Genomic DNA, 26,921 nt, shown 5'->3' on the forward strand with positions numbered 1-26,921 from the left:
AAACTCACCAAGGGTGCTCACAAAGGTCTAAATGCCTGACAACCATCTCACAAGGACGTTTGGTTCAGATTGGTCAAGAGTGTGAGCCAAGTAGTAATCTCGCCATTCAGCAAGGTGTTCAGCCGGGCCCAGCCAGACTAGGTTTGTTACTGTAAACGGTATCCATGTTATTGATGCTCATGTTGGCTAACATATCCATAGAGCTGACATCAGGTGAGGATTTTAGGTTCTCTGCTGCTGCTGCTGTTTCAAACCTCAATTGTGCTAATGGGCTCTTTCAACATCCACCGCTCTGTCTTCTTTTGGAAACTCCCACACACTGTGCTTGAATGTCAATGGACTGGTATCCATCAGTGTTTCAGGAAGCTTCACCATGTTGCCAGCTCTCATACATCAGTGAAGCTTACTGTGGATAAAAGCGTGTACTGTAGATGAAAGTTGTGCCAATCATGCCCTGTACCTCCTAATAGGGGCACATAGCAGTTGTGTCCCCATAGGCAGCAGTTCTCTAACAAACACCAAGGACACGCTGGAGATGATCACCCTCGTCCTTGTGGCGACGTCGGGAAAACCTGTCACAGCGGCAGAGCAAATCCGACGTCCTCTCGCAAAGTCCGCAAGCCTGAGCCGGCGTGTGGCCGAATAGATGGTTCCCTGTCGGTGATTACAACCTGTCACGCTTTCCCCGCCCCTTGGCCCATTAGTCAACCCTAACGCGGGGACAGGTGAGGCGTAGCGGGGCCTCGGTGAGGAGACGCCTTATTAAAAATAATGAGTGGGAGTTTTTGATGTGAGTGATGAGGCCAGGGTAAGCGCTGTCCTCTGTGGCTCGATTTGGACACCTTCCTCACGCTGGATATACTGACGCACTACCCTAGAGGTGCAAGAACTTTCTTTCTTTCTTTCTTTCTTTCTTTCTCTTTCTCTCTTTCTTTCTCTGCATGTGTGATGAAAGGGTGTTCAAGTATTAATTATTCAGCATTGAGGAGGTATCTATATTTTAATCCGGCACGCCAGATGAACTCTAAGAGGTCCAGCCGTACATTGTTGAATACGGAAGACAATCAAGCAGCAGAAAGGGAATGGGAAATTCAATTTAGCTCTTCTATGTTCTCGGTAGAGCAGTCCCAGCCATTCCGTTGTAGCCGACGATTAATTGTTGCACAAATAATTTGGATTAACAGTTTTCTTTTTTTGGGAGTTTTATTCTACTGTCATAGTATAATAAGTCTAGAATAGAATGAAAATAGATCCACCGTATGAAGAAGAGCCCTTTATTGGCAATGAACATGGGAACCTGCTTATTTTCACGTCAAATTTGCATTATATTTGTTGCCACATTTCTAACATTGCCTCTAAATTACGTTTAATTTTGGATGAAAGCGGATTTTTGCGGGCTTAAAATGTGGGTGCGTGAGGCAATTTCTTTATTATTTCACTTACAAATCACAGCAGAGGCATCAATTTCAAGCTTGACTTGACTTCTAGCCTTCAGCTGGACCTTCATACTGACCAACAAGCGAGCTCAGTATATGATGATGGATTACACCACAGGACTCCAGGATCAGTTAACTGATCCACTGAATGACTCTTCCACTACTTCCACTGCCAAGTCAAATATACCACCCGCCATGCGGCGAACCAGGGAAAACAACCCAAAATAACTGACGCATGGGAAAACGGAATAGGGCCGACTGACTCGCTAGCACACTTGAAAGTCGGCAAAACTTTGTTTCATAGCCAGGTCGGATTCCCTGTTACTTATAGCAGAAGGATATTTAAAGGACGACGGAGGGGAAAAGTAATCTCAGGTAATCTGAGATGCGAAGCTGGATGTAGCAGATAGGATGTGAGTGCGGCAGGCATCGCTGAACATAACAACCAGCGTCCACGGGCAGCATGTTAATCGATGAGGATGTCCCTGCAGAGGTGAAAGCCTCTCCAAACTAAACTCCTATTACACCAAACACTCCCCACACAGGACAGCGTCTGATGGACCCAGTTCACTTGCTGGGTTTTAATTAACTTTTCGCCATTGGAGAGATGTTTCTCTCAGCGCTCCTTGTTATTACTTACCTTCTCTACACTTTTTGCACATTTGCGTGTGTGTGTGTGTGTGTGTGTGTGTGTGTGTGTGTGTGTGTGTGTGTGTGTGTGTGTGTGTGTGTGTGTGTGTGTGTGTGTGTGTGTGTGTGTGTGTGTGTGTGTGTGTGTGTATGTATGTATGTATATATATATATATGTGTGTATGTCTCTGTGTATATTTATTTATAAGATCAAATATAATATATAAAATATTTTTGTACATAAAATACTACTTTTTCCAGAATATGTCATAACAAATGATTATTTATAGTAATTTAAGTATTCCACACTGGCCCTGTATTGGCGGTTTGATGGTTGCTATGGACACGTGTGTTGTGTCTTGTGGATGTATTTCCGTGCCCACGCACCTAATTTCATTTTTTTTCTCATTAATCTTTCATTAAATTTCAACATTCAACATTCAACATTCAAGTCACAGAGCTCATTTTGATGCTCTCTCTGTCCCTAGTGCCGGCTCCCGGTCTATGTGCAAATCAACCTGTCGAATTAGAAGGTCAGCATCGTCTTGCGTGGGTCAGGAACAAGGACCAGGTGTAATCTAGAATGCTAGTTTGCAGCTTCATTTATCATTTAAGCGGTGAACTACTGTACAGGAACCGGAAGAGCATCAGCCCAAGAGAGCAGTTTGGTACCTGATAAGCCGACCTTCATGAACCATATCCCTGAAGATGATGAATGATATCATGTTGATAATAATTAAATCATAGTTTTTTTACTGAATATGATCTTACCGGAGTCACAGTATGATTATAAAACCGAGGTCAAATCTTTTAGGAGAGAAGTAGAGAAATATTTTTCATACTGTAGCTTGGGTGGATAATACAATAGTACATACTGAAAACATGGTGTAGTAGGTTGTTACCAACATTTTTCGCAGACAATTAGACAATTGCACTTCATGTCACACTTCAAACACGCCTTCATCAAGTTAGTATTGCTTAGAAAATATAAATTCATCAAAAATCGTCTTTTATGCATGTATTTTTGTATTTTAAAGATACAAATTGCCTATATTTAAATATTATATACTGTATATGGATGTGCACCAGTATCATGCATTCTAATGTATAGAATTTACAGAAGCCTTGGCGGATATGCAGCAGGGTAGTAGCAGCAGATGATGTACTCTGAGTTCCATTCCCACCACACCTCACCCAAACTCTCTGTGGGTTAAAAGAACAACATAAAAGGAGGTTAAGTACCTCTTTGATTTGAAATGATAATATAGTGCTGTGTGTGTGTGTGTGTGTGTGTGTGTGTGTGTGTGTGTGTGTGTGTGTGTGTGTGTGTGTGTGTGTGTGTGTGTGTGTGTGTGTGTGTGTGTGTGTGTGTGTGTGTGTGTGTGTGGATACATATGTGTGTGTGTGTTTTCCTGCCCCTTGTGCTCGATGCCGGCTCCATCATTTACATGGCAGCGATCTGCATTATTTATCCTAGCCGCATTACAACCACTTTAAGCACCGCCATCACTGCTGAGAGGGCGGCACCGAAAAATGTCCGTCTTGCAACCAAATTTAAAAAAAAACAAAAATATAACGTTATACCACTCTCCATCTCTCTGAAAACCCCTCTCGTTTTGTCACATGAATATATTTGACTCCGTCTCTGCCTTTCCACCTCTTCCCTTTGTAGTTCACCATGAAAGGCTCGTTAAATTCCACCACAATGGAATGAGATTTGTCAAACAATAACGGCGCGTTACAATAGACAGTTTATGCAAATGTGACTTAAGCCGGAGAACTCGGCACTGCTGAGAAAGAAGTGATAAAACCGGTCGGCTACCACCGCCCGATACTTTCGATTTGCTCCTCGCGGCTTTAGACTTTGGGCCCCCCAGCCTACAAGCGGAGGAGCCCGGCTGAGCGAGAGGAATGTCTTCCGACGTGGTTGTTCTGTAATGAAAACAGGAATACGAGGAGGTGAAAGTGGAGCGGAAAGCAGAAAATAAATACAAATTTGATTGTGACAGCCTTTTGTTTTGTGAATACAAATTTGGGACGCTCTCGTGGCATAAATATGCAAACTGGCAGGTTGTGACAGCATTGATGGCAGCAAACGAAAGAGAAAGATCACTCGTATTCAATATGAATAAAAAAGAATTGCCTCGCCCGTGCGATTGATTGATCGTGCGATGTTTGCGGCTTTATCTGACCTTCACAGCCACTTTATCTCAATGGAAAAGATGTGCCATCTCCGATCGACCATCCTGGTAGCTAATGTATGACAAAAGAAAAAAAAAAAAAACGTTCTCGCTCCCGCCGCATCAGAAGCTGTAAAGGTGGTGAGTGAGGGCAAAACAAAGGTGTGTGACAGGACTTCTGGGTTTGGACACTCCTCTACTCTTGTCTCTATGGAAACGTAGGGAGAAAAAAAAGGAGGTCTTTAGCGATATGCTCCACACTTCGGGGCCTTTCCCCGGCCTGAACGGAATGGTCAGACGTCACACTGACAGAAGGAGATAAACAGAGGGCCAAGAAGAGTGGAAATACAGAAATAAAAATAACCTGTTGGTTGGTTGGCAGGGGACGATAGCAGGCCACTTGCAAAGCAGAGATACCAGAGTAGAAGTGTAGAGGAAAACAGCGAGATAAAACCCACAATGGAAGAGCTCCGTGGATGTGGTGAAGCACAGGCCTGGGGGGGCAGACGCACTAGAGGCAAGGAAAGATGGCATAAACGCAACCGTTACAGCATGTCCCAATCGTCAGAGATTTTCTTTATTCGAGTGTGTACACATTCAGTCACATCTTCGTCCCGGCATTAGCCAGTGGTGTCTCTCGGAATCGGATTTGTCGGCGTCTAAAGCCAGCGACTGACCTTTCAGAGAGACAAGAATCCACGCTAATGAGCCTTAACTTCTACTTTGTGGGAGGGTGTGCTCGGGCTAGCTCACATCATGTTGGGCAACTCTGTGCTGCCAGACATGCACGCGTGCACGAGCGCATACTAATGAGGGGGATGGATGTTTTTGTCCGTCCAACGACGTTTAATTGGGAGTTTTAGATGTCAGGGCTCTTTTCTGCTGACCTTCGATTTGGACGCAGTATCATCATGTAATGTCGGACAGCGACCGATTTTGACTCCTTTGGCTTTTCGAGTTCTGACTTCATCTGTAAACATCTCACGCCGCCACGTGAACAGCAGCAGAGACAGCGAAAACCATTGAGGAGCGCCTCTCGCCAGGCTGCGAGTATTAATAATTGCGCATACAGTTTCACTGCGCAAGCTATGGACTTTGCACCTACAATTATATTGGACATTATGTGTGAAAGGGTGGCGTAAAGGAAAGTCATTTTTATACTTTATTTACATTTGGATTTAATCGTGTGAAATGTTTATAACGATAAGTATCCTTCTGCCTACTGAAGAACAATATCCCGTATCCCTGGAAGAAACATGGCTGGTGTAGACTCTCTGCGAAACACTCCGGATAAGGACAGACTGTATGGTTGGCTAAGTAAAGAGCTAATATTGTTTGGCTTTGACTAAATCGGTATCGCCTGGTGTTCATCGACCGAGCCACACCTCAATGTCAGTCGCCGACAATAGTGCAACAATATCGACAAGGCTACTAATGCGGGCGCTAATGGTCCTCATTATGCCTAAGCCGCATCAGGAAAGCAATGTTCTTGTTGAATCTGTCAAGTGCTATACCGTTGTTTTTTTTGTTTTGTTTTCATAATTCGGGAGGAAGCGCAGAGCTGTCTCTACCGCTACATCTTGCGGTTCTGGACTGGTTTGACAACTCATTACTTACCTCCATCTGACAGCTTCACCTGAGGCAGCAAATAAGAGAGGTGAAGGGAGATGGGGGGCTGGGGGTGTCTGTGAAAAGACGCTGTATCTGGGTCAGAGGCAGGCCCTCCTGAAAGCACAGAAGCACATTGTCAAAGGGTTTGTTTGCAGTTTTGTCATCCAGCGGCTGAAAATGATTCCTTTTCCGCGTGCCCGAAGTCCGACGGGGATGTTGACCATAGCCCCGGCCCCGTCTGTCAGACATCATCAGATTGGGTGAAAGCGGAAGTAAAAGATGGCTTGTCAGTGTCCTCCAGGAAGCAGTTCCTCCCAATATAAGTATGAAGGGGGGAGACAGAGAGGGGGAGAGAGACAGAAATGCGATGTGAGAGGGAGCTAGAGAGAGAGAGAGAGAGAGAGAGAGAGAGAGAGAGAGAGAGAGAGAGAGAGAGAGAGAGAGAGAGAGAGAGAGAGAGAGAGAGAGAGAGAGAGAGAGAGAGAGAGAGAGAGAGAGAGAGAGAGAGAGAGAGAGAGAGAGAGAGAGAGAGAGAGAGAGGCCAAAGTCGGCCTCAACCGCCTCTTACAGCGGAGGAAAATTCCTTCCTGTCAGCAACCGCCACCCGAAACACACACTCACACGCCCACACACACACACACACATTATTGTCTCATGTCCAGATATGTAATGAGCAAAAAGACACAACGAATGACCGATAATTACATTCAATGTTATCTGCCCAATGAAGTGCCATGGGTTAAATGCACCACTTAACCGCCTCAGACAGCTGTTTAAATGACACAAATCTATGCCATCAACAGGAAGCCCTTTCATTCAGGTGAAATCAAGGTAGAGCCCAGAGGTTTAACACATGTGCCAAAATGCTAATTGAATATTTTTTGTGTGATTATTATGGTGAGTGTCACCAGAAACCCGCTGACACAGCGAGATAGCTGCTGCACATTGGACGAAGCCCAATAGTCTCAGAGTGTGTGCACACATCTGTGTTTGTCACTGCCCTACCCGCTCCCCCCCACTTCCCCACTAAAAACGTAATCAATAAATTTAACAAAGAACCAAACCTGGTATTTGAAAATGAGGAGTGCTCATACCCTGCCATGAATATTTATGCCGAGTTCCTTTTTTCGCATTGCTCCGGCAATTCCTTGCACGCCATTTATAAGACGGGGGTTCATATCTGTGCGTGGCAAGCCGCATCGATATCTGCGAGCGGCTGTATTATGGCGGAGAGGCACGATTAATGTGGTACTTGGTATTCCTCCGACCCAAAATCACCCGGTGACAGCGCAGCGTCGGCCGGGTTATCACTCACATTAATTTAACGCTACTGTCAGTAATGAGGGGCAACTGTACAACAGTGTGACACGCCGTGATATGAAAATAAGTAAATCACCTGTTTGGTCCGGTGAGGATACCGCATTAATGGGTTTTAATCTTGATAGCATTGCAAGGGATTCCCTGAAGGACGCTCCACAAAGTGTATAATGTTCATGTGGTATTATGATAAAACAGCCTTCGGTCGACATGGGCTGTTCAATCACTCAGACGTTGAACACAATGGTTGTTAAGGTCGTTATTATTCATGAGAGGAAAGCTCACAACTGCAATCTCATTTGCATGTTTGCATGTGTTAGACACACACACACACACACAGACACACACGCCTTCTTCACAAGAACTATGCGCCATTCTAACTTATAACTTCAACATCATCATCATCATCATTATCATCATCATCATCATCATCATAATTTCTTCATGGCCACGTTTCTGTTTCAAAAATACCGAATCAATGAAATTCAAGGTTAAAATGTATGTTCTTGATTTTATCGATCGTTTCACTCTGACTCAATTTACAGCAGCGTGCTGTACCGAAGCCATGTTGCATTTTTGTGTCGCACGCTTGTGTGTCCAGTCACTCACGGCCTCTCCCCCCATCTCTCCCTCCTTCCCTCTCTCTTTTCACAGGTATTTACCCGGTATGGGAAATGCTACATGTTCAATGCTGCGGAGGAGGGGAAGACCCTCCGCAGCACCATGAAGGGAGGGACAGGAAACGGCCTGGAGATCATGCTGGACATTCAGCAGGACGAGTACCTGCCAGTATGGGGGGATACAGGTAGAAACCTTCAGTGATTTATTAAACACATCAAGCGGTCTTCAGAGTGGATAAATCTGACAACTTTCCAGAGTTATTTCAATTCCTTTTTTCAAAGCTATTATTAGATCCTTTGACACATGATTAAAAAAAATCTTGGTCGGTTTTTCCCTGTCCACCCAGCCATCTATTTTCAAAAGACCACTAATTCAGGTGGCAGTAGTGCTCAGCGACAGTTTGGGGGCCGCACAAACCAAACTGGATCCAAACGCGAGGAAACGAGCAGTGTCACCAGACGATCAATGAGCATTTATTCACAAAGACCCAAATACAATGAACCAAGATAAGCGAGACAGTGCTGAAGTGAACGGCCTCCTCACAACAGCATTGACCGAGGAAAAAAAAAAAACAGACTAGACTAGGAGATCAATACTCTTTAACAAAGATGTGACGTAGACAGGGCAACCTCGAATTGTGGTAAGTTCAAGATTTCGCACCTGACTGAAAAGCACACACTGTTGAGATGGAAGCAGTTTGGATGATGAACAGGAAGTAGCAGTCAAGCGGTTCTCAGTTGCCACCTGCGAGAGGTGTAGGTCCTTGCACAGCTCCCCCTGGCTCCACCAGCTTTGGCAGTCCCATGGGGACAGAATTGCCGGGCAGTCCCAGGGGCTGTGTGGTCCTGTGTGGTGGTGACACGGCCAGAGCTGCACTCTGCACGGGAGCTTTTCTCAGTCCAAGTTGTAACCCTCTCTCAGAGAAATGGGAGCAGTTCTCCCTTCAATGGGAGTTTAAATCCTTGAGCACTGGCTCGTCTGCTGGACATGCCCTCAAGATTTGGTTAATTTGGGCTTTCCAGGACTGCCTGGCTGGTGACCACCCATGCTCCTCTCTTCACCTGACCGTCCAGAACAGAGGGCCTCAGGTCCAATGAAATAACGATAAAGTTGATTGTGGGTTTTTGGCCTCAAATACTATTGCACGAGGTACACTTAATGGCATAGTGTCTGTTATGGAGTGTTGGGCAAAATGAGCACAGAGCTTCCCGTGCGGTCACTGAGAGAGGGAGAGAGGGAGAGAGACCCAAACAGAATCAGTATAATGTAAAAACAAATCGTTAACATAGAGATTCGTGACCTTGTACATGTAGACCTTTTCATTCTACCATTTCTTAAACAGCTCCTTTCAAAATAATACTTCATGAATGACAAGCATATCTTTCTTCCACCACAGACGACCTTGTTGGAGCCTCATATTGAGCGTTTTTAGAGGGATGTCTGTCAGAGTGGAATGGCCATCGGACTGGCTGCTCTTGTAACTGGCTCTTGTAGTTGATCATTGGGGAAAAAGCCATTATGGAGTAAATCACTTATTTAAGTTGGCCTGGAAACTAAACTCATGAAGAGGTATCTTAATGCTTTTCAATATTCTCTTGTCCAAACTTCCACCTTCACCACTACCGGTTCAAGTTAATTTCACAAAATAACTTAGAAAACACTTATTAGCTTAAGAAAAACAGTGGCGGTGTGTGTCCTCCTCAATCAGCCTCCCAAGTGAAGACCCATCTGGTGCTGAGGAGAGATGGAAGCACTTAACTTCCTAACAGCCATGGACTGAATACCAATTCAGCAATCTCTCACACACACATACAGACACACACACTCTCAGAAGTCTTACTTCCCTTTCATGTGGGGATTGACTGTGTCACATGATGTATATCCATCTTCCATATTTACACGTCTGGTTACGGCTGTGGATGGCCGGCTTTGTTGTCGGAAGGTCTTGGGTCGTAGATCAGCTTCACAGACCTGTCTCGCCTGTCGGTGAGCATGTTCTGTGCGGACCTTTCTGCAGCTTGAAAAGGGTGGAAGTGCAGCTGTGCTCAATCGCCTCATCAATTCATGCGGTTTTCCAACGCAAAACACGCAAAAAGATACCTTCCAAAGCGAAACCTATCAAACAAGGTTAGTCTTCCTGACATAATGACATGTACTGTACGAAAAGGGACGCGCTGCATGAATAAAACATGGTGCAGCAAAATGCATAACTACATACACGTCACACAATGAATAATAAACTATATAAAGGCGGCACACTGAATACCAGCAACACATGAGCTCTCATGCACTCTCATGCATACTGACACTGTCATTTCACTCAGCCTATAAATTAAGCAGCCGCCTCGTTCACTTTGGTTTTAACTTTGGGAAATATTTTCTTCCGCTCTTTAAAAAGTTGGTTGGATACAAGCTAGTTCACAAATGAAACATAACAAAAACGCTGTTGTAAGTCATTTGAATGGTATTTTTGTTTAGGGCAGTGCGAAGGATCCCCTACCCCTCAGGCATCATAATATGCACAAATTATAACGTGTGGCAAAACCAAAGTGCAGGGAAACAGGATATTTGCAAAACTCAAAATAAGAAGAAGAAGAATCTTTACAACCTTCACATGCTTTGGATGGTGGCCGGTGAAATGAGGCCTCTGTATTTAACCCACCCTGGCTCGTCCTTGAATCATGGAGACAGCGGTAATGTAGAGAGAATATAATGTATATAAAATATAAATGTGGGAGTCTCTGCCCACAGGTAAGGGTTTAGGGAGGGAGACGGAGTCTTTCTGGCCGTAGTGCGCCAACATGATGAGAGTTTTTATCTTCCATTTCATAAAACGGCACGCTGGCCACCATTATATATAACAACTGAGCATATTATTATTATAATAATGCGGATAATAATGATCCTCTCCGGCGCAGGAGGAATGACGTTCCACTGCTGGGCTGCTCACAAGCCCGTGCGCCAATCCCCTCTGCAAGACAGACAAACGTTAAGAAAACTCCCAGACTCGAGTTAGAGAGAGTGTATATATATATCTTTTTTTAATCAAAGTATGTTGGACAGTAATGGGAAGAAAGGCACTCATGGGGTCAGGACGATTCGGGTACGCGACGGAAGATGGGGAGGGATTCGGCCGTGCTGCCACCAGCGGGGTGCTTGTTCCACCACGGAGGCGCTGGGGGTGAGAGGGGTAGCAACTGAGACGAACGCCCGGAGACCACTAAGCGACGGAGGAGGGAGGAGGCCGGCGAGGGTGGAGTCTGGAACCTGACCAGCTAAACAATGAACTGCTAGAATTCCATCAGTAAAACAAAACCTACATGTTAATGTTAGTTAACTTAGTGTATGTGCGTTATGATGTCGAATGTCGTGTGTAGAAAGAGAAATTATAATAAACGTATGGAAATAATAATAATAATAATAAAATATTTTGTGTGTCTATCATGTGAAGTGCCCAAAATAAAAAATCGAAGGAAAATCACAGGTGTCAAGTGATAGGGTCTCATTTTGGTTCAGCAAACCTGGAATTTTCTTTTTAAATACCGAGGGCAGCAGTCCATGTTTCCCTCGCCCGCTTCTCAAGTTTTGACCGTATCGTTTAAATGTTCCGGAGGAAGATGGATCTATCCTCAAGTGCGAAGGGAAAAGATTTCTAAAAGGATTTCAAACGTCCTCCATTCTACACGCAGTATTTACCTCAACAGTATGTAGGTAGCCTACATCGAACAGTTTGGGTTTCTTTTTTTTGGGGGCGGGGGGGGAGTCATAGATTTCTTTCCTGTTCTGCTTGTCTCATCTGAGGGGTTTACCGTCAAACAAACTCTTTGCCGGTTCTTTCCAATAAAAACGGTTGTGTTGCGGTTTCCACTTCATCAAAGCTGAAACTGAAAACCCCCGCACAACCTCTTGGAAACGTCCAAACACATCAAGAAGATATTTATTTTGGAATAGTACGTGGAATAGGGGAGCATCCGTCAGGTCTTATTGTGTATTATTGCGCAAGCTTGAAGCCTCTCGCTAAGTGCTTCATCTCTCCGGCTAATTATTTTGTTTACCAACCAATGAATCTGTTTTCGGCATCAAATGTGAAAAGAGAGATTTAGAACCCATTATAAGTATCTTTCTGTGGTGCCTGACTTCTGAAGACTTCATCCAATTTCTTTTATGTCAATAGTTGACTCGGCCCCGCCTCATTCATGTGTTCTTTCGAGAGCGGATCCGTCTGTGTGTTTTGGAAGTCGTAGCTGTTGTACTATCTGAAGAGCTCTTGTTTCTGCGCGAGGCCGGATCCTCTTTATGACCTCAGTGCCGCGTGAACCCCGCCCCTCAGCTTGTCGTTCAGCGTGTGAAGCGGATTCCCCCTCCGTCAAATGCGGTGTACTATTAACTTTAAAGCAGCCGAGCAGAGCTGTACGTTTCCGTTTTCATTGTCAATACCAGCAATTTTTTCAACAGCAATTTATTGACGGAATGCATTATCTGCACGAAATCCTTCCTGATAGTTTTTCTAATCGTAGTTTGTGCTAATCCTAATTCTCTGCAATCTTGACCTCTGAAAGCATGTGACTCCTCCAAGCTGCCACAGCATTGACTGTCTTACAAATAATTGCGGTTTACAATTGAAATGTACTTCATGTTCATTTCTTAACACTATAATATTTTAAGCTTATAATAGTGTAATGATGCACTTGAACCTTGAAGAAAGGACATAAATATTGTAACAAATATTTGGGACGACAGTTCATTTGCCTCAACCCAACTGATGAAAATGTTGTATTTATCATTATAACATTGGTTTAAAATATCCGTTAAAATATGATGACAATAATAATAATATGACAAAATTAGTGTGATTAGCTCTAATAAGTACAATATAGTAAATCTCACTTCAAACGATTGAGTTGGATCAACACCTACCTGAACAGTCCCTCAATTGGTGCTGAGGTTTGTTTTGTATAACAATGATAAATAAGAACCACAGTTGCGTATTTGTTCTTGTATGTGTGCATGTTTACCATACAGCATTAGCAGACGCGCGATTCCTCTTCGAGCGACACCAGATAACCTTGTGTCTTCAAATGATGGATCGCTCCGGAGCGCGAAAGCGAGGGCCGGCGCGACCCTAACACAACAAGCTGCATTAGGTGCATTTAAGACATCAGATAGGCCTGGAACATGGGGGACCAAGATGGAGTCTTGGAGGGTTCTGGTCCTGTGGAAAACAAGACCAGAGCCCTTGTTTTCCACAAGATTGTGGAAAACAGATTGTGGAAAACAGGGCAGAATGTTCCCGTGCCGGGGCTGAAGAATGGAGTGACCCCGGGCCTAACATCTATAAGCCCTCTGGGGAAACAAACAATACCTGATGTTATTGGTCCTGCTGGATTTGCTAGGCTTGCGCACACACACACACACACACACACGCACACACACACACACATACACACACACACACACATAAACAAGCCTCAACCTTTACCCCCACTTATTTTCTCCTGATGGATTTTTTTCTGAAATGCGCAAGGAGAAAAACACACAATTTTAGCCTCTGTCAAAACCGCTTTATCGAAATGATGTCATGGATCATTTTTTTTTTTTTTTTTTAATTGTAGATAGCAATTCGATTTAATTAGCGTTTCTTGTTTTGTTGAAGACTTTTACATTTGATTCCTGATAAATAAGTTATTGGGATTAAAAACTGTGCTGGTGATGAAATGTTCGGCAACTGCAAATGTATTCCGCAACCCCTCTGAAGTCTCAGTCACGCACAACAAACAGCCTTAATGGTGATCCTCTTGATCATCACAAGATCAGAAGGCTGGCTGGCGCTACAGCTACACACATGGCGCACGCACAAACTGTCATGCAGAAACGCAAAAAACAATCAGAGGTCAACTTTCTCAGTTTGAAGCCCGTCGACTGAGCAATTTAATGATCAGCCTCTGGACATTTATCTGTTCCGTCCAGCAATGACGACAGAATAGAAATGTTAATTCTTAAAAGCAGAGCTGAAGAGGAGTTTTTTTTTTTTTTAAATGTAATTAGAGATGAATGAATCTTGGGTTTGAAAATGTAAAAGGAAATCATATTCCAGCCCCACCATTTGATCTTGTCAGATAAAACACGGAATCGAAAGACTGCCTGGCAAAGGGTTGTCACAGATCAGATCGGGACACGCATGTTCTCCATATTTTTGTCTCATCATAACATCATACAGGACTAAAAAGACTAAAAGTTTCCCGTCCTCAAGATTTCTGATGTGTGTATATAAGAAATAGAGAGAGCGAAAGAGAGAGAGAGAGAGAGAGAGAGAGAGGATGTTGTGGGAACATAATGTCTACATGAAAGTCCTTTTATCAGACAGACTAAATCCGTACTACAGCACCTGTGTGTGAACAAGGGAAAGCAGAAAATGGGTTATTTTTACCATGAAAATGTGTTATTTTTACAAGTATTTTGAAAGAAAACCCGAAGGCCCATCGCTTTGTCTCCAAAGCTGGAATTCATTGACAAACTGTGGTCTATAACAGGAATTTCAATTTCCCATTCTGTCAAACAGCATGCATGAGTGGAAAAAAAACACTGCTGGGCGTGAAACGATATTTTCCTCCACTCTTCTATTATCTTTGCGATTCCCCCATTGCAGTCAAAGAGCAAAAGATCTGGTCTTGTATGATGTCCGCTTACGGGGTCTCCTCCATATGTTTTTCTTTCCCAGAGGACACCGCCTTTGAGGCGGGCGTGCGGGTGCAGATCCACAGCCAGGCGGAGCCTCCGTTCGTCCACGAGCTGGGCTTCGGCGTCGCACCGGGCTTTCAGACCTTTGTAGCCACGCAAGAGCAGAGGGTAGGAATCCTTTACCTCCACCCATTCACAGATAATGGTTTTCATTTTTCCTCATTTCCTTTTGTTGTGTCTGTTGTATGAGTTTGGTGTGTTTGATGAATTTGATAACGGGGAACAATAGGGTCTCCGAGTCAAAATTGACCGGTAAATCCCAACAGCCTCCTCCATTTTTCGCCATAACCTTCCTGGTTAGAGAGGCACTTCTCCTACCCTCACACCCTGCCAACCCTAACTGATCGGTTCTTTATCACTGCCTCGTTCCCAACCACCACACAAGGCCGTACCAAGGCCAGTAGGCGGCCACCTCTAACTGTATTGAATGCAAATAGCCTACTCACTGTCACCGGTGGAACACAGAGACCTCTCCGCACAAGGTTGTTATCCACGCTTGACCTCCGTCAACGCCCGATTTGAACGAGCCTAAAGTGAAGGTCAGCGTTATTTAATGTCTCTGCAGGCGTTGGAATCCCTCCCACTCTGGGAAGGGACCCTGGGACGCGTCAATCAATCACCTCTAGGTAAGTCGGTCTCATCCACGGCTAACGATTATCTGTCCATCTTCTTTTACTTTTCTTTGTGCGTATCTATGTGGTTTTTTTTAGATAGATGGACACCCGCTGCCGTTCTGTCCACCCCCTAACTTCAGCGTGTCTTTAGCGTGCCGACCGATAAGGCTGCTGTTTCTTGGGCAACGGTGAACCGTGGAAAGCAAATGCGATAGTTGAAAGGATGAGAGTATAAATGTCTTGCTCATCATCGTCCTAATCAAACAAAAAGTTTGAACGCTTGGTTTGGGTTCCGCCGCCGCTCTGTGGTAACACTGCCCTCCATCTGAGCTCAGGATAATCATGGCGGTACCCGGCTTTCGTTCCAACAGACAAGGAAAGGTCCCACTGCTGTGCAAAACAATGCTTCTAACACGCCTCATGTTTCACAAAGGTAGGGTTAATTTGGGGGACAAGATGTAGCCAGGCATAGTTTTAATGAATATTTAAAAAAGCCTTGCTGTGATAATGAGCTCAACTGTGAGCTTAAATGAACACACTTTGGCTCATGTTATCGGATCCAGATTAAAGCCACTTCATCATATGAGGACACACAGCCAAAATATCCAGCCCACTACTAATAAAGACACACACGCACGCACACACATGCATACACACATAGGAAATTGGATATTCCGACATTAAATTTAACTCCCGTTCGGCCTGACCGAGGCTAAAAAGGCTCTGTTTTCCACGCTACTAAAAACATACAGTGCTCTTGGCGGAAGACAAGAAAAAGAACCTCATCAGAGAATTGCTCCCTCGCCTCTCATGTTGACAGCCGGGTGACTGTTTTGGCATTCTGAGCTGGTTTCTGCCGTCTGGCCACCAAAGGACTTCACAGTGTCTTCAGAGAACTGTAAAATAGGGGCCTGGTAAATGTATTTTAGTTCGATGCAAATTCAGACACAACCTCTCCGCCCAGCCAGTGGCGATCCTCTGGCCTCATCAAAATCAACCCCGCACTCAAAGCTGACGATCCACGGTCTCCCCGAGTTACCACACTGAGGAAACCTAATTCGATATTTGCTGCAGTAAAGCAGTAAAATCAATCACTGATTAATATCAGGCTGGGCTGCCCAGAGGCCCCAGCTCTTATTAGATGCTCCCCAATAAGGGTTAGATGATCCCTGGGCAGTGACAGCTGACATCCAGCATCTCCGATGATGTGATTACTGTGGAACAATCACGGTTGGCCGAGGCCTCCTAATGAAGCTGTGGTGTGGGGTGTGAGGGCATGTTTATTTCTGTTTACCTTTTGAAGCTCTGGTACTTCCAAAGACAAAGGACTTAATGGCGGCTGGAATGATTTTATCTCTCGCGTCTCCAAAACCAACCTTGGCGGGAGATTTGATCCCACGTGACCGGATGGGAGGAGACGTTGTTTTGAGTTGTGCCTCTGCTAATTAGCCCGCCCCAGCCAATTTCACCTCACTGGGTTTTGGCATTTTGACGGAGGCTTGAGGGGCTAGGGTGTAGCAGGCGGCGGTGCAGTGCTGCAGATGCCCAACGCTCAGCTGGAGAAGATGGGGCTGTGTGTGTGTGTGTGTGTGTGTGTGTGTGTGTGTGTGTGTGTGTGTGTGTGTGTGTGTGTGTGTGTGTGTGTGTGTGTGTGTGTGTGTGTGTGTGTGTGTGTGTGTGTGTGTGTGTGTGTGTGTGTGTGTGTGCGTGTTTGTGTGTTCGCTCCGGGTGCTGGGAGTTAAGGATTCAATTTATTGTTATTAAGAGCTGTAAAAGTGTGGTTTTTGTTTGTTTATCACACTGCCTGGGCCTGTGCTATATTTTCAGGTTGTTGGGTTTCACTCCCTCCTCTTTGTGGAGTTGATGTGTGTCTTAACAAGAGGAACTCCATTGTTTCCAAATATTGGACACTTGATGGGTGGTCAGAGAGAGAGAGAGAGAGAGAGAGAGAGAGAGAGGGAGAATGTGGCCTCTCTTGATGTTTATGTGCTTGGGCTGAGACCCTTTGTCCTCTCTCTCTCTCTCTCTCTATCTCTCTCTCTCTCTCTGTGCAGCTGACCTACTTGCCTCCACCATGGGGAGAGTGTGAGTCCAAGGCCCTGGAGTCGGGCTTCTTCCAGGTCTACAGCGTGACGGCCTGCAGGATTGACTGTGAGACGCGCTACATCGTGGAGAACTGCAACTGCAGGATGGTGCACATGCCCGGTAAGTTGCGTTTCTCCGCTACGACTCGTCTTTTCGGCGTGGCAGCGATCATCCGATCAAGTAACGGAACATTTTATAATGGCATTGAGCACGCGGCATGATGAGATTAGCCCGGCCAACTCGCAGGGTAGATAAGCTCCCATCGCGTTAAATCATCTAGATGTTGCACGCACCTAAAAACTTATTGGCAAACCCCATGCCCTTGATCGTCACAGCTCAGGGCGTTTTCGTCAGCACGGAAAGGGGTAAAGCTGTTTGCAATTGTTATTGGGGGAGAGTCAACTACAACTGGATTGAAAAAGCTTCTTCATTGTTTAGAAACAGGCTTAATGTGATTGTACATGATGTCTTTTGACAAAGACAATGGGGACTTTTTTGAGTAGCACCCCCCTGTATCCAAAAACAATCTATTTGGTAGCGCTGTCATATTACTTTATTAATGGTAATTAAAGGTATAAAAGGTAGGGGAAGTAAAGGGATAGGGAGATCTGAACACAGATCTGACCAGAAAGATTTACAATGACAATTACAATTGCAATGATATATATGTATTGAAAACTAACGTAGAAAAAATAAATCTACATTTATTTTTCCTATGTTTAGCAGCTGTTTTTGTTCTGACGGAGCAATTTGCAGAAAATGGAGTTTGCCGCAAGGTTTGCCGCGAGGTTTGCAGCGTTTCCGTCGGATTAAAGAGTTTTGAGAAATCCATATCGATTTGCCGAGGCCATACTGGAAGAGGATTGAGCATGTAAACTAGATGTATCGGGATTGGCGGGCTACTGTTGACAGGCGGAACGACGGGGGTGGCTGAAATGGGGCAAAACAGCTGAACAGCCCTGGTACTTCACACATAAACATGATCCATGGCCTATCCAGAAGCTGTGGATCTCTGGGAATGTTTAGCCCCTCTCCTGCTTTGTTAGGCTCAGGAGTGTTTAATGTTTAAAGACAGATTTTAGCCACTGGCTGAATTCGTGCTTTTGCCTTCCACTGTCCCTCCTCATAAATCATTTCTAGGTGACGCTGCGTTCTGCACACCTGAGCAGTATAAGGACTGCGCCGAGCCTGCCCTTGGTGAGTCCACACATATGCACATACACATTAAAATACAATTTATCTTGTTTTAGAAGTAAGTGAACATTAAAACAATCATAGTTTGCGTCAACAATGTATCATATATACAGTATACTGTGTGTGTGTGTGTGTGTGTGTGTGTGTGTGTGTGTGTGTGTGTGTGTGTGTGTGTGTGTGTGTGTGTGTGTGTGTGTGTGTGTGTGTGTGTGTGTGTGTGTGTGTGTGTGTGTGTGTGTGTGTGTGTGACCCCTCGAGTCCACAAGACCTCTGGAGGTGTCCTGTGGTATCTGGCACCAAGATGTTGGCAGCAGATCCTTTAAGTCCTGTAAGTTGTGGGGTGGGGCCCCCATGGATTGGGCTTGTTGTTCCAGCACATCCCACATATTCTCGATCGGATCGAACCCTAACCCCGATCATCCACATGATGTAGAAGACAACATGATTCAGTAGACCAGGCCACATTCTTCCATTGCTCCATGGTCCAGTTCTGACGCTCACGTGCCCATTGTAGGCACTTTCTGCGGTGGACAGGGGTCAGCATGGGCACTCTGACCGGTCTGCAGCTACGCAGCCCCATACACAGCAAGCTGTGATGCACTATGTGTTCTGACACCTTTCTTTCATAGCCAGAATTAACATTTTCAGCAATTTGTGCTACAGTAGCTCTTCTGTGGGATCGGACCAGACGGGCTAGCCTTCACTCCCCACACTCATCAATGAGCCTCCGGCGCCCATGACCCAGTCGCCGGTTCACCGGTTGTCCTTCCTTGAACCACTTTTGGTAGGTACCTAGACCTGCCCTTTTGGCTCTGACCCAGTCGTCTGCCTGTTCATTCACTGACCCTACAGAGTTTGTTGAGGCTCGACTGAAATGCAGCTCTATCTTTGACTATAGTCAAATAAACAAAATCCCCTTCCTAGGTTTGCGTCGGTGGAAAAGGGGTATAGGAAGAGTGTGACATTTCACTGGAACTAAAGTTCCAAGAAAGTGGCAAGACAAGGACATTCATTTGAAAAAATACTTACTACAATATGCTTGTCTCATGCTAAAACTTGTAAAGAATTCTAAATGACTTCACAACATTCTTAAGACTTTCTTCAGAACATTCACCATTTTGGGCCATTTTGGGTCCAGGCGAAGCACCTCCTGTATTTCCTTTCAAATCAAACCGCAAGGCCACCCCCTTTCAAAAAGTCGAAAGGAAGCAAGGCCAGTTTTATTTTCTAAGCCTTTGCTGTAGCCTCACAAAAGGGAGATTGAGAGACTCATGAAAGTCAGATGAGACCGTGCCCTTGCGTGTTTATCAAAATGTAATTTATCGAATAGTGTTTTTATGTGTTTTGCAAAGTGTATTGACAAAATTATCGAGAAGCGTTTTTTTCTCTCTAAGTGCGTTTGGAGAACCTGCGCTGGCCATCAACTATGCAAATTTTAGAACCATCACAACAGTGATTTATATCGATTTTTCCCTCATCATGCACATTAACTAATGTAAGTACTTTCAAATACAGGGCACAAACAGCACATAATTAATGTTTAATCATCTGAAAGGATATTCCTTGACTATTACTATATCTGGCCATTAAAGCTTGTAAAGGCCACTAAGTCCCACTTACATAAACAAATTCTACTGGGCCTGACAAAGATTCATGCTGTGGCTCAGTCAGAAATCAATCTCCAATACGAAAGCTCGACTAGTCACTCACCACCTTTTATTCACCTGTGTCGTTACATGGAGCAGAAAACAAACCCATACCATTACGTGGCACGGCAAGTCTTTGGTGTTTTTTCCAGACAGCTCTCTTCCCCTTCCCTCCTTCTCCTTTCCTCTACATCTGTCTCGCTCGCTTCCTTTCCATCTCACTCACATGCACCCCGGTAATTGGCTTCATTTTGGAGCGGAGAGGTTTCCACAGCTCAAATGCAACACACCCAGACACTAACGCATACAAATACAGCTGCAGTTTCTTTCTTTCAATGCAAATGAACTTGCAGCCAATTTGCTCTATCCAGCTGAGTTTTCTCAAAGTACAGTTTAATGAGATTTTTCTTTCAGCTTTTGCTTATAGGGCAGACAGTGCCAGTGCCTCTTGCATCCGTCTCCTCAAACAGCATCCATTCATAGAAAGAACCAATCAATTCCAAATAAGGCTTTTTGGATCAACCAGAGGCTTCATTTTAATGCAGTTGTGGGAGTCTCTGCCCACAGGTATGCATTTAGGGAGGGAGGTGGAGTCTTTCTTGCCGTGGGTTGTCGACATGGTGAGAGTTTTATTATAAAAATTGAAAAAAAAGGCTCGCTGGCTGACAGGATAAATTAAAAAGAATGATGCGTTTGGGGCGAGGGGGAATGACGTTCTAGTGAGGGAATGACGTTCCAGTGTGTCTCCCGGACAGCTGGTGAGCCCTGCACCAATTCCCTCTGCATGACAGACAAACATTAAGAAAGCTCCCTGCACCGGATCAGACCAATCAGCACCCCACCAGACCGTCGGTCTGGGGATGGTAAATGTTGGTCCGAATTGAGTGGACGCCCAGTAACTCATAAAGTTCACAAAGTGTACGTGACATAAAGGTAGTGCCCTGGTCGGTCAGAATTTTCTTCAGAATTCCAACTCTGGAAATGACCTGAAACAGTGCCTGCGCCACACTTTTGGCCATAATACTGCACAATGGCACCACCTCAGGGTACTGGGATGTATAATCCACAAGGACTAACACAAAACGATACTCGTGGTCACTGCAGTCTAACGGCCCAATGAGGTCCCTACGGAGTCTTTTTTCGAACGGGACCTGGACTTGGGAGAGGGGCCTCAATGACGCTCTAGCCGGAGGGTTGACTAACTGGCACTGTGGACACTGCGCACTATCTACTCACGTCTGCCCAAATGCCCCGCCAATTGAACGGTTCCATTATCCGCTGTCTTGTTTTATCGTGACCGAGGTGACCGGCCATCGGGTTATGGTGAGCCACCTGGAAGAGCATTTCCCGGCAACCCTTCGGCACCAACAACAGGGTTATTTCCTCTCCTGTGTGAGTGTCACGGCTCACTCAATATAACCTGTCCCTAATCACCAAAAAATACGGGTGAGTGAGCGCGGCGTCTGGGCGCATCAATACGATTTGATTTTAACTACCCCCTCAAAGGCGCCTTGTAGGGAGTTGCTCCAGCGGAAAATCATTGATAGGCAAGGTCAAGGGGACCGGGGAAGATCCCACTTGCGATTCCGCCGCCCAATGACCCTTCTGCATCACCGCGCACCATGCAATACCGACCATGAGCACACTCCCCCAGCCTCTCTCATCAACATGTTAAACCCTGTCCAATCCATGCCCGAAATCAGGGAGTGCGACAGGCGGGAACTAACCGCAGCCTGTGACCTATGCTTTTTCCCCTTGTAACGAATTTCGAGCCGGACCATCGGATACGTGTGAATATCCCTATGCACACAACAAATTTCTCCCAATAGCGCTTCCACCAAAGCCCCGGGTCGAACCAGGCATTGCTGGAGTATCGCCTGCGAGCAGCCCGAGTCCAGCAAAGCCCAATGTCTACCCCCTTATAGCCTTACCGATACTTAGTAGGCCTCTTCTCGACCGGAGGAGGGGTGTAGAGGGCCGGCTGCCTACAGTGCCCGCACCTCTGCCCAGACGTCTCCACAGAGCCCTGATTTCCCGCAGCGGCATCGCCCTGGGAGCTGACAGGGGACAGGGGACAGCGTCCCACGGCACCACAGGACCCTTCAGGTAGACCTCTGCCCTCCCCCGGGCCAGCGGGAGGGGGATTGGGCGGGAAAGAAAAGGGGCATCTCCTGACGCCCATGGGTGCGGCGGAGCCCCGGCTCGGTGACGCCGGGGTAGGCTGGGGACCCGGCGAACTCCGCGTGGGTCCTGGGGGAGGACGCAGCAGGCCCCCGGACATTCTGCTCCGGGTCATCGGTTGTGCTGGGGACCCAGCGAATCCCACGTGGGTCCTGTGGTCGGCACGGGTCTTGTCCCCTGTCCGGCTCCTGGTTGGCAGCGGTGGGCGAGCTCCCGAGAACTCATGCTGGCGAGGACACGCTCCAACGGATCTGCTACGGGACACAGAGTGAAACACCCTGTCCCTCCCGCGTCCATGTTCAGATACCACTTGTGGGAGTCTGTGGGAGCGAGTTCCAGTCTGTCTCCTGGACGGCGTCTCCTGAGGTGTCGTAAAAGTTTTTCTAACAACCAATAACGTCCAGTCCATACAAACTGTCAGTTATTGTTAACATGTTAAGTCTGAGAAGTGAATATGAAAAGTTATTTAAGACAAATTGGTTAAGTTCATAAAAAAACTCTAAAATAGCCCCGATCTAAAAATGTTTTTTTATTAAAATATTCATAAAAAATATTGCCCTGGATCTATTCATCTGATATTTTGTTTATGCATTAAAGCCCTCGGAAATAATATGATATCGTTGATCAAAAGCGCAAGTGCGTTTTGGGTCCTATGTGTCTCCTCTGTGTGTCCTCATAAATAGAATTGAATTCTGTGGGAAACACTGCAATGTGTCCAGTAAAATGCCCATTAAAACCACCCCTTTGTTTTCCACCCACTATTTTCCCCTTTACCTGCCAAGTCAAAAGATTTCTCCTCTCTCAAGTCATTTTTATTCGATGAAAAGGGTCATTGCATTAATTCTTTATAATTCATTTAGAGGGAATATGCGATAACTAATGACAGGGACGAGATAAGAGATTAGAGAGAGACATCAAGGACCTGAATGCAACAGGCACCGCTCCCCTGCATCCAATAACCCCTTGTTTGAACAGTAATGAGACCACTGAGAGATGCATATTGAATTTCCTCGCGCAATTACGTGGGGGGGGTGGATCCAAATGTTACGGCTAAGACTAGTGAACCCAAATGCAAGACACAGCGACAGGAACAGGGGTTTATTGAAGGGATCAAGGGGGTAAAGAATGGCAGGCAAGACAGGCGGGTTGGGCAGGGAGGCCGGGCAGGCATGGAAGGCAGTTGAACAGGGTAGGTAGGTCAGGCAGGTAAACAGGGAAGGTAGGTCAGGCAGGCAGGGAACCGGAGAGTAGGTGCGGTGGATGGGATGGCTTGAGCAGCCACACCTGACACTCATTGGTTGGGCTAACGAGTGGCAGGTTTAAAAAACCCATCCACACACGCACTTAGGATGGAAGCCCTGTCATGACATGTTCCATCTGCTCTTAGCGAATTCCACCTAGCCTCATCTCTACAATAAACTGGTGTCTACAACCTCCCGTCGTCTGTGTCTCTGTGCCGGAGGTCCCTGAAAACGCCACTTGGGTGGTGTGTGGTGGCGAAACCACCAGAGTAGGTAACTGGGAACAGAGAAAAATAAGAATAAGTATCGGGAATCCAACACTGAAAATACTCTGATTTAAGAATAAACACAGAGCAGCCGGGAGCAAAACTAACATGGTAGTTCTAACGACGATCTGGCGATGGATGGATGGAAAGCCAGGATTGATATACTGCCAGGTGATGAGTAGATGGATCGCAGGTGAGTAGGCAGAGCAGGTGAGGCGTAATGACGTTGTCAGGAGAGAGCCAGAGAATGCAGCCATGCCCAACACACAGACACACACACAGACAGACTGACGGCAAGTGGAAGAGGAGGCGGAAGTCGAGGGCGTGACACCGCAGCCCCTTCTATTGAGCTTTGTTCATCTGCCACAGTGCCGACGTATGTATAGGTAGCTCTCAGCTAGACACGTGATCGTCTCAGTTTTTCTGGCTCAAATTCGCCACCGAAAGCCCCTGAATATGTCTGCAGCATTTTTTCATCAGGACGTCACGTCCATTAGGGTTAACGCAGATGTTTTTGTATGACATTTGGCTCCAAGCCGCGTCCTGCTCCTGCTTTGGTCCTTTGCTCAGTGACATTGACGCTGACGTTGACTCACGTCGTCGTCGAGGGATAGCTCCAGAGTAAACATCAGGATCAGGGCACTGTATTGGGCATTGTGTGTGTGTGTGTGTGTGTGTGTGTGTGTGTGTGTGTGTGTGTGTGTGTGTGTGTGTGTGTGTGTGTGTGTGTGTGTGTGTGTGTGTGTGTGTGTGTGTGTGTGTGTGTGTGTGTGTGTGTGTGTGAGTGTGTGAGAGTGTGTGTGTGCGCGTATATGACCCCCATTGCCCTCAGACCAATAGAAAAGATGCCAGATTAATTTTACCTTGGCTGTCACCAACATAACAGCTTAACGCCTGGAGCACAAGGCTACACACATCTCTGTGTGTCTGGCAGGATGCCGGGGCCAGGCCTCGCTTTACGTCTAATAGAGCTGACACCTTCCTTTGTGCGCCCTATACCTCCCCCCTTGCCCCTCTCCCTCCTCCCCGCTCCCTCCCTCTTCTATGTCAAGCCAAACTGTCGCCGATGGAGAGCAGCAGCTGCATGTGCCGGACGCCATGTAACATGACCCGCTACAACAAGGAGCTCTCCATGGTCAAGATCCCCAGCAAGACGTCGGCCCGCTACCTGGAGAAAAAGTTCAATAAGTCGGAGAAGTACATCACGTAAGGACCCCGCCCCCCCGTCACGCTCAAAACGGAGATGGATGTGAGATCACGGCGTGTGGATAACACGACGTGTGTTGACTCTTTCAGAGACAACCTCCTGGTCTTGGACGTGTTCTTCGAGGCTCTGAACTATGAGACCATTGAGCAGAAGAAGGCCTACGAGGTGGCCGGCTTACTTGGTGGGTCAACCTGGCTTATATTCTTTCTGTCTTCTAGACTATTTTTTTTTGATAATTCCACCCCATTCTCTTTGTCGCTGTATCGTTTTTTCAGTTTCCTGCCCTCTAACTTGTGTTCTGCGATGCACAGGTGATATTGGTGGTCAGATGGGTCTTTTCATTGGCGCCAGCATCCTCACCATCCTGGAGCTGTTTGACTATGCCTACGAGGTTAGAGACATACCTATTCCAATACACAAGTACGCCAAGTCCACCGGACTAGACTAGGACACAGGAATTTAAACACAAACAGAATAAGACACTCCATAAAAGCCCGATGGATGATTGACTTTTGTTCCATCTCCATGTCTAAACTGCTGGTTCATGCTTAATACTTATTGTGCGGAGTTAATGTGGGGATACACTTAAAAAGACGCTAGAACGTCTACACAGTCTAATTTATTGACAGTACCCATTATTTCCTCAAAAGTGACCGGGGCTTTTATCGACCTCATCCTTCTCTCCGGTTGTGGAGAGAAGGATAAGCTGCTCAGCATAATGGACAACACTGCACACCCCCGACACAACCTACTGGTCAGACAACAGAGTGTCTTCAGCTTTCAGTCCTTCCTTGCCCACCGCAATAGCCACCTACAATGACTCCTCTCTGTGTCAGGAGAGGAAACCCCTCCTCTGAATAGCAATGCACAAGGCACATTTTTAACTCACATTTAACTTCAGTTTTAGGCTTTACCTTTCACTAAATTAAATTCTAATTTATTCTATTTATTTTTACACGGTACAGTAGTTCTATATATATATTAATTGATTCAAAAACTTGTGTTTTTGTACATAATGTGTGTTTTGTCATGTATGTCATTGCTGTTTCAGCACTGGAAATTCATTTTGGGGATTAATAAACTATCTTTACCTTATCTTATCTTAACTGTCTTTTGGGTGCCGTGCTCCTCAAAATAAATGCATCTTAAAACAACTGGACCAGAGATCACTCTCGCTCCATCACGCAACCCACTGTCCTGATCCAAGGCAGAACGTCCCCTTGGTTTCTAATGTTCGTATCAAACAAGTAAAACTAACAAACAGATCTGAAATATAAACACAGTAAAACCATCAGAGAAACCGCATGCGCAGTGCACTCAGAGGTAAAAAAACACACACTGACTCAGATTCAGACTTGTTTACCGGTTTTTACTTGAGTACCGGTTTATATTTGAGGAGATACGGTATCTAAAAAACATGCTTCAAATGTTGCAACTCCGGAGAAAAAAAACAAGCTTGTCGACCTGGCAAAAGGAGGAGGTTGAAAGACCCGGAAAGGGAGGTTGAAGTCCGTCTCCTGCCATGACACAACGGCATTTGGACCAGTCGCGCCAAGGGGAGCTCTCAGAACGAGAGAACAACCAAAGACAAAGTTCGCCCAGAGAACACCGCAAGAACCACCATCACCGCCTCACTTTGTTCCGATCTTGTTCTGGACGCCTCTTTTTGGACCAAAACGTTGACTTATTTTTAATTGTAGCTCCACCTTTACTGTGAAGCACACAATGAGAATATATAATAATGAGAATAATTTTCTGTTCCGTGATGGTAATGCACAAAAAAAACAACATTATATTTTATGACCAAAGTAGCTGTGTGTGTCAACAGCAGGAAAGGAGGAAATTTTTTATACTGTGTGTGTTTATGTGCTTTTTAAAGTGTGTGTGTGTGTGTGTGTGTGTGCGCGCGCGCGCATGACACATAATGTCCCAGCAGGAGACCTGTTAATACCGC

General features: G+C 45.7%; 1 protein-coding gene across 1 annotated transcript in view; it reads left to right on the plus strand.

Annotated features, from left to right (window-relative positions):
* The window catches only part of asic2 (acid-sensing (proton-gated) ion channel 2), a gene marked incomplete at both ends in the record, with an annotated part of 331,233 nt that overhangs the window by 303,473 nt on the left and 839 nt on the right, over positions 1–26,921 (plus strand). Inside the window, 7 exons of the mRNA XM_080009943.1 lie at positions 7,829–7,979; positions 14,514–14,641; positions 17,202–17,352; positions 18,373–18,429; positions 24,813–24,966; positions 25,057–25,148; positions 25,279–25,358. Of these exons, the coding sequence (XP_079866069.1) occupies positions 7,829–7,979; positions 14,514–14,641; positions 17,202–17,352; positions 18,373–18,429; positions 24,813–24,966; positions 25,057–25,148; positions 25,279–25,358 (813 nt within the window). The remainder of the gene's footprint in view (positions 1–7,828; positions 7,980–14,513; positions 14,642–17,201; positions 17,353–18,372; positions 18,430–24,812; positions 24,967–25,056; positions 25,149–25,278; positions 25,359–26,921) is intronic.

This window comes from Zeus faber (genome assembly GCF_960531495.2).
Source record: "Zeus faber genome assembly, chromosome: 11".
Classification (NCBI taxonomy): domain Eukaryota; kingdom Metazoa; phylum Chordata; class Actinopteri; order Zeiformes; family Zeidae; genus Zeus; species Zeus faber.